The sequence below is a fragment of the Myodes glareolus genome, chromosome 26 (genome assembly GCF_982192425.1).
Source record: "Myodes glareolus chromosome 26, mMyoGla1.1, whole genome shotgun sequence".
Lineage (NCBI taxonomy): Eukaryota > Metazoa > Chordata > Mammalia > Rodentia > Cricetidae > Myodes > Myodes glareolus.
Window position 1 is genome coordinate 12996781 of NC_142051.1, and position 8517 is coordinate 13005297.

The window sequence follows — 8517 nt, forward strand, 5'->3', positions numbered from 1 at the left end:
CTAATCGGGTGAGTGAAGGAGGCGGGTCAAAAGGAAATCTTAACCAGTACTAGGGAATTTCCGAATTTGATTGACAGGGTAAGCGAGCGCGAAAGAAGCCCTAGGAAGGCTTTCGGCCGGGTGTGGTGTCGCACGCACGTCTAATCCCAGTATTGGGAGGTGGAGGCAGGATGAGGAGTTCTAGGTCAACCTACTTCACCTAGGGAGTTTAAGGCTAGCCTGGGCTCCTTGAGACAAGGTCTCGGTTTAAGAGAAAAAAAAAAAAAAAAAAAAACAACCCAAAAAAACAAAAGACTGGGCTTGGTGGCCCATGCCTTTAACCCTAGCAATCTCCATGAGTTCCAGACTAGCCTGGTCTACACAGTGAGTTCAAAACTACATAGTGAGACTATGTCTAAATAACAAAAATAAAAGACCGGTATTAACCTCTCCTTTCCTCGGCCTGGACTTGGGCGGGGCTTATCCCAGTGTCCCGCCTTCTGTGTCAAATTGAGAAAGTAAAGCCAACCTACCTCCCCAAGGCCTGAAACCAGGGAACCTTCTCTCCTCAATTCGTTTTGGTGAAGCTTAAAGAACAGAGTTTTTGGGTGGGCTGCCTATTTTTTTGTATGGTGTGTAAAACTATGATTTTTTTTTTTAAAAAGTGGTAGTCTGAAGACACTTTAAACCTAAATTTTCATAGAATTGATGTTTTCTGAATTGCATGTAAACGTGAATAAAATAGCTGGACAACTTCGCCGAGGATATTTTTGTGGTACGGAGGATTGAAACTCGTGCCTCAGGCAGGTTAGGCTACAGAGATGGCTCCGCAGTTCAGAGCAAATGCCACTCTTTTTTTTTTTTTTAAGATTTATTTACTTTTATTATGCATACAACATTCTGCCTCCATGTATGCCTGCATGCCAGAAGAGGGCGCTAGATCTCATTTCGGATGGTTGTGAGCCACCATGTGGTTGCTGGGAATCGAACTCGGGACCTCTGGAAGAGCAGCCTGTGCTCTTAGCCACTGAGCCATCTCTCCAGCCCCCCCTTTTTTATTTTATTTTATTTTTTTTAAGAAGCAGATGCCACTCTTGCAGAAAACCAAGACTGCTCCCAGTACTCACTCCACAAGGCTCACAACTGCCTGTCACGAGCTCTAGGAGACCCAGTGTCCTCTCCTGGCCTCTGCAAGCACTTGACACTCCCGTCCACATACCTACACATGCCCACATAATTTCAAAACCAACAAACCCCACACAAATAGTAAAAGCTTACAGAGAAACGGGGTGTTGAGGTGAGTCCTCCTGAAACCCACTCAGTCAGGTTGCTGCCGAGAATTATCAACTATTCATGTGCATGCGTGAACAGGGAAACGCATAGGCTAGCTGGTTGGTAGGAAAAAGTAGGAAGGAAGCTTCAGTGTCCTTACCCGTCAAGTGGGGACAATACCCAGTTTGCTCACCCTTACAACCCTCCCACTGCAAAGGCATGGGAGCTGTCAGAAAGAGGGCTCTGAAGTCTCCACTCACATGCAGGCTGTCCCCCACACTATTCTTCCAGGAAATAGACAAATGACAAACTATGAAAGAGATTCACTATACAACTGAGAATATTTTCTTTTAATGAATTACAAACTAAATTACAAATAATATTAACAGAGCACTGGAGGACAAGGGGTAGGTGGAGGGAGATCATAAAAGAAATATTTTCTTTGAACAGTTGAATTACAAAATTCCAAAGTGCACATGGTAACAAATCCATCCACACTGACAAAAAGAAAAAAACAAAACACTAAAATATCCAAACTACTATAACTTGAAATATAAATATAATTGTTAACTCTTTTATAGAAAATTTCCCAATGACCTGACCAGGTTACAGCCTTTAAGAAGTACTAGCAATTCGAAATGACAGCTAAAGCCTCTCTTCCACTATGGAGTGAGGGATGACTTTCGGAAGACAATGGCAACAGGGATCTCTGACAACTGAAAAACTCAAATTCCAAAAAGAGGGCTAGAAATACGGCTCACTGGTGGTGCATTTGCTTAGTAAGGAAAAGGTCCTGGGCTCAGCCGTCAGCACCAGGAAACAATTGCTAATGGAAAGATCCCAGCGTCTTTCGCCTTGCCCTGTGCACCACGGTGAACAGACCGGTCCCGTCCCCTCCTGACTCTTCTTGCCTGCAGAAGGTAGGTGAAGCACTCAAGGGAAACATTTCTGCTTCTTCATCTGGGCCTCCGTGATTGTCAGGTGAGGCCAAACGCTCAAACTAAGGTATAAACTGTTTGGATCTATTTTTTAAATCTAATTCATTAAAACAGACCCCTTTTGCTTGGTTTTGAAATGTCCCAACTTAGATTTCTGCTTATCAGTTGGCCTTTACAAGACAGGAGGTCTGGGCTGTTTTCCTAAATACGGGACATAATAATTATGAGATAGTCTAAGATTGGGATGACAAAACTTGACATTTTGTCATTGTTTTGTTTTGTTGTCAATACCAATGTCATTGTCATTTTGTTTTGTTTTCAATACCAATCCTCCTCAGGAATGAAGAAGGAGAAGGTAGTGGAAGCTGGGTTAAATCCATCTAATACCAAAACTTTTTCCTTCCACCTCATCTTTCCCTGCACTTCTGAATCCCCAGAACTGGCTGGTCAAGAAAAAGAGTGAGTGCTAAGACAGCCAGAGAAGAGAAGAAGGCTGACCTGTGTCCAAAAGGCCCAGAGTCAAATCAGACCAAGGGTGAAGAGGGCTTTGGGAAGGACATCACAGTCGAAGGTGGGGTACTGGCTTAGTCACATCCTGGAAGAAAGGGTGAGCCAGGGCTGCTTTGGCTGAAATCCTCTTGTTGGGGTCATAGTGAAGCATTTGCTGGAGGGAGAAAGGTAGTCTGACTTCAGGGAAGGAACAGTGGGACCAAATGCAGAGCGGGTGGACTCGGCAGCCTGGAAACGGGCATGCTTTACCCAGCTCTCATTTCCCTCCTCCCATGTCTGAGCCAGCCTACTGATGAGGAGAGGAATAAGGAGTAGGGGAATTCTAAGGGAGTTCAGGAGCTCAGCTTCTCTTCTCCAGGGCATGGGAGAGGGGGTTATACAGGCAACTACTCCGGGCTCTTACCGATAACAAACTCCGTCCATCTTCATCTAGGGGAGGCACAACTTTGCTAAAATCTTGCCGAGCCCACTTGGGGAAACTCGGCTTGTAATCAGGCATAGAAGTAACTCCTGGCCAAACCACCTCATCTGGGGTCCCCAGAGTCCGAAAGATCCGGAAGAGTTGATCAATCTCAGAATCTCCAGGAAACAGGGCCCGTCGGGTCACCTGAAAATGGGGAAAGAGGAAAGGCCAAGACCCACTTGACGTCAGTCAACATTGCCCCTGTACAGAGGTTCCCACAGGCACTGGAAGGTCATCAAGGGCCCCATGACTCCCCTCCCCGGGGCTTTGCATGGGGTCGGTCATACAGAGCTTGAGACAATGAAGTCCCTTCATCAGTCTCCTCGCCCCCTCCTTCCTTCCCCCAACCATGGCTTTGTAGATCCCCAAGGCTGGGTGGGGCTGGGAGGGGGTGAATGTCTGGGGTGCCACTGACATGTAGCAAAGGGATCCCAAGCCACTCACGGGGTATGGGGTAGACACTGCGGTCATCCCCCCTCCTTGTGATGCAGCCACTTCTAGATAGGAGCACAGCGGGCAGAGACTGTGTCTTCCATTTCTTCTGTGCTCCCCACAGCACTTAGCATGGTGCTGGGTACACACTAGGTGCTTAACAAATATTTTTTGATGAATTGAGAGAGGAATATGGGCAATTATAAGGTACTGGTGGATAAATTCACATTCTATATGTATTATCTATATCTAGGCTAATGGTCTCCAAGGCCCCAGTTTCAACCCAGATAAAAGACCAAAAAAATATTAATCTGCTGACCCACTGTTGCATTAGATGGGATGGGACCTCCCATGGGAAGCTAGGCTTCAAGGGGCCTTCAATCTGAAAAGCCAGAGGTTGAGGGGGCAGGGCTTGACCAAGTCCACAAAAATGATAGATGTGGATCAGTTGGATGCATTCAGCTTTACTAAGTTCCTCGTTTTCAAGAACAAGTGTACAAATTAAATGAAGGAGACAAAAACCAGACCTGTCCAAACTTTCGACATTGCGACATGATGTCATCCGCAAAGTTCAAGCTTAAATTCCATAAAACCAAGTTTTTTTAAAAAAATAAACAAGGGGTGAAATTGGAGGGGAGGCAGGAGAAACTTTGATTGGGATGTAAAAACAAACAAAAAATTAAAAAAAATAAAGCAACAAACATCAAAACACAAAACAAAACAAACAACAAAAATACCCTATCACCACCAAAACAAAACCACACTCTGTTTTAAATAAGTTTATGATTTGAGGCCACATTCGTAGCTATCATTGGAAGCATGTGGCCTGTGGGCCACCTGTTGCACTAAATGGAATCCATTCTTCCAAATATTTAAGGATTAAAGCTGAAACAGCTGAACGAGTGGGGCCAGCATGATGGCTCACGTCTGTCAACTCAGTCCCATGGGCTAGCCGGTAATGGTGGGAAGTGGAGCTGAAGCAGGTCAAAAATGTAAAGCCAGTCCCGGTTACACAGTGAGACTATCTCAAAACACAACAGCAGAAACAAAAAATGAAATGAAACAGCTGCTGGGGACAGAATGGACTGAGCTCCTTTGGGGGTAAGAGATATACCAGATAGCTAAATCTATTTAGGAATATTCTAAAACTGTGGTTGGTATCAGGGCAGCTACTTCTCTGGTGCTGACACTTGAGAGAACACTGTGATAAAGGGCCATAGTTGCAGGCCAAGAAAAGAGTTTTATTCCTGGATGTGGGCAAGGGTGGGCTGGATAGAACCTGGCAAGCCTCCATACCATCTCAGCAAAGATGCAGCCCAGGCTCCAGATGTCCACGGCTGTGGAGTAGTATTTGCAGCCTAGAAGGATTTCAGGTGCTCGGTACCACAGGGTCACCACCTGGGGAGCAAGGGAATAAGGTCACGGACCTCGCTCCACAAAACCCTGCTACCTTCCAGCCTCTCTTTATTAAAAGGAATTTTATTATTATTTTTTTAACTTTAGTAATGTGTATATAATCAGGCGGTGGTGCATACCTTTAATCCCAGTACTCAGGAGGCAGAGTCAGGCGGATCTCTGTGAGTTTGAGGCCAGCCTGGTCTATAAGAGCTAGTTACAGGACAGGCTCCAAAGCTATAGCAAAACCCTGTCTCTAAAAACTAAAAAGTTTCTACATGCATTGTCTGTGTAAATTTCCCCAACTGTGCAGTGCCCTCAGAGGCCAGAAGTACCTGATCCCTTGGAGCTGGAGTTAAGGAGATTGTGAACTACCTGACACGGGCTCTGGGAGCTGACCATGGTTTGCCTGCAAGAGCATCATATGCTCTTAACTGCTGAGCTATCTCTCTATCCCATCATGTATTCTGAACCCCTAGATTTGGGACGTGCCTGGAAAATCTGAAATTTAAATGGTATGCCAGTCAGCTTTCCTGGCTTAGTATCTAAGTCCAGATAACCTCGTAGTATGAATTTAGCGCATATCCTAAGACCCTTTGGTTAAAAGGGCTAGAAAGATAATCCAGCAGTCAAGAGTACTTGTTTTTGCAGAGGACCCAGGTTCAATTCCCAGCTCACAACAATCTATAACATAACCATAAGTGTCTGGTTCCAGGGGACCAGACACTTTCTTCCGGTCTCTGTGAGCACCGGGCAGGCATGCAGCACAGACACACATGCAAGCAAAACTCATACACTTTGAATATATAAGTGAAGATCTTTGCGTTGTCAGAGATTCCATTACCAAGGAACTCCTGTCCTGGGGTTTTGATAATCTGCGAATGCTGGTATAAGCACCTCCCAAGATCCTTAAAGAAGAAAATCGTGGAAGGACTTACCTCATGAGTGTAAGTACGAACAGGGACTCCAAAGGCTCTTGCTAGTCCAAAGTCGGCCAACTTGATGGACCCCTCTGCATTGATAAGCAGATTCTGAGGCTTGAGGTCTCGGTGTAGGACCCGGTGAGAATGGCAGAATGCTAGGCCCTGAAGCAGCTGGAAGAGATAGCTCTGACAAAGGAGAGAGGGAGCTTTGTTCAATCACCACAGTCAACAGATACAACCTGCTCTTTGCCCTCAAGATGCAACAAAGTCTTAACTGTTTGATGATAACGCCACTACATATTTGGGGGGAGTTTATTTAATTCTCTAGATTACATTTTTACTGATTTATTTATGGGGGGAACGCGCCATAGTGCATATGAGGAAGTCAAAGAACATCTTGCAAGAGTTGGTTTTCTTGTACCGTGTGGGACCTGGGAATGGAGTTCAGGTTGTCAGACTTGTAGGCAGGCGCCTTTACCTGCTGAGTTATCTCGTCAGCCCTGTGAGTTTTTTAAGTATCTTCCTGGCCTGGAACTGTTTAGCCTAGGCTGTCCTTGTACTTACAGACATCCTCTTGCCCCAGCCTCCTGAGTGTCAGAATTATAAGCAGAAGCCAACACACGTAACTACAATGTAACCACACTTAATAGCTATTTCTTTCATTAGATTTTCAGTCTGTCAAGGATAAAAACCAGATTATTCAATTTTTGCATCCCTTTCAACTCTTTTCTTAGCACATTGAAGGTGTTAAATAACTATGTGTTGGATGTTGAATATGTACCTGCTGATATATCCATTAGTTCCAGCAGCCAATCAGCTCTGGTTATTTCTCCCACATCACAGGTGGAATTTTTTTTTTGAGACAGGCTTTTATTGTGTATCCCTGGCTGTCCTGGAACTCACAGAGATCTGTCTGCCTCTGTCTCCTGAGTGCTGAGATTAAAGATGTGTGCCATCTCCGCCCGGCTGGGAAATATTTTTGGAGGAACCCACCAACTGCCCTCAATCCCAGTATCTGAGTGTTATCGGATCTGCCTGAGCTACCTAGGTTGGCTCCAAGTAGCTCAATTTTGATTCTTCTGTCCATCCTACGGTTAATGACTAAAATGAACGGGAAAAGCAACACAAATAAAGGGGCGGAGTGTTGAAGTCTGAAGAAAAAAAAAGCCAACACAAATCATCACCAGTTGGAATCACCTGCCTTTAGCTTGCCCTAAAATATGTGAGCTGGGTAGGAGAGGCTCACCTTGATGAGGGGGAGAGGAATGCCGGTGAGAGCAGAGGCGTCCATAAACTTCTTGAGGTCCTGGTGCAGAAACTCAAAAACCAGGTAAAGCTTATTCTCTGTGTGGATGACATCCAGCAGCCTGCAAGAGAAGGTCCAGGAGTTGAGAGAGTAAACAAACAGAATCCATCTTGGTGATCATCTCTCTGACTATACTTACTTGACAATATTAGGGTGGTTAAGTTCCTTAAGCAGAGAGATCTCTCGGATGGCAGTACTGGGTACACCTTCAGTCTCACTTGGAGAGGTGGGGAAAACAGAGAGGAAGAATATGGTTACAAACATTGCTCTCTCGGTGGGGGGGGGGGGACACCACCACCCAAACCCCTTAGGAAGTCAGAAAGGAAAGGTACTATCATTAGTTAATTCCTGGGTAGTCAGGGTGTGGCTTTTAGACATATTTAAGGTCATTGTTTCCTCTTTTCCCAGTGGAAGGTAAGGAGAGCCTCCAGGTGAATGTGAAGCAGAGGAAAGGTTATGGAGGAGGGGGGTGAGAGTAGCTCCCAGCCTCCCCAGGGGCCAGTGAGTCTCAACTGCCATTCTTTTGAAAGAGGGGCAGGGTTCTACGTATGGGGCTGGAGCAGTGAGGCGAGCTCTCCATTCAGAAAGGAACTATCCTCCCGTTCCCACCTACCCCAACTCTATGAACACTCCTGGACTTTGCCTCGGCCCCCAGCCCCCCACTTTCTCTTCCCAAGTCTCTCGGCTTGAAGATTTGGGAGCACACCGGCTGAAGCACACCCGAGAAGAAAGTTTTCTCTGGATTCCAGCCCCGGACAAGTCTCCTCCGTGAGAGCGCCTACCGTCCGCCGACCCACCGCTCACTTGCGTGCCTCCCCGCTACCTTCCACCTTCCGGTCCCGACGGCTACCCGCCTGTTGGGGTAGGGGGTTGGGGGGCGACAGCCGAGAGGTCGCGGGAAAGGAGTTCCGGCTCCGGAGGCCACTCACGTGTCGAGCCGGATTTTCTTAAGCGCCACCACTTCTCCCGTCAACTTGTTCTTGGCTTTGTACACCACTCCGTACGTGCCCTCTCCGATCTTCTCCACCTTTTGGAAGTTCTCCATGGAGCGCTAGCGAGGCGGCTCAGGCCCCCGGGAGCGGGGCCCGGGAACCCTGAAGAAAGCGGACCCGACACTCGGGGCGGAGGACCTGAGGGCCAAGGTGAGCACTGCAACCCTAGCTCGGGATGGAACGCCAGGAAAGCTCAGCCCTTGACAATTTGACCAACTTGAAACAATGTTGCCGCCTCCCCCACCGCTCCAGACGGCCAACCGAGGCCCCGCCCCTCCTTCCCGCGTTTCCCTGGCTCCGCCTTCCA

At 46.9% G+C, this 8517-nt stretch overlaps 1 protein-coding gene across 2 annotated transcripts; it reads right to left on the reverse strand.

Moving 5' to 3' along the window:
* Nucleotides 1-1573: 1573 nt before the first annotated feature.
* On the reverse strand, nucleotides 1574-8479 carry Cdk2 (cyclin dependent kinase 2). Of its 2 annotated transcripts, XM_048418426.3 has the most exons (8): nucleotides 8148-8479; nucleotides 7358-7435; nucleotides 7159-7279; nucleotides 5928-6098; nucleotides 4891-4992; nucleotides 3607-3750; nucleotides 3103-3306; nucleotides 1574-2853 (listed from the first exon to the last, which is right to left on the reverse strand). In XM_048418426.3, the coding sequence occupies exons 1-8, from the start codon at nucleotides 8261-8263 to the stop codon at nucleotides 2749-2751; spliced, it is 1041 nt and encodes a 346-aa protein (XP_048274383.1). In that variant the 5' UTR covers nucleotides 8264-8479; the 3' UTR covers nucleotides 1574-2748. The 2 variants fall into 2 exon arrangements, with proteins under 2 accessions (XP_048274383.1, XP_048274385.1); XM_048418428.3 differs by lacking the exon at nucleotides 3607-3750 and having other exon boundaries at nucleotides 8148-8478.
* Nucleotides 8480-8517: the final 38 nt, after the last annotated feature.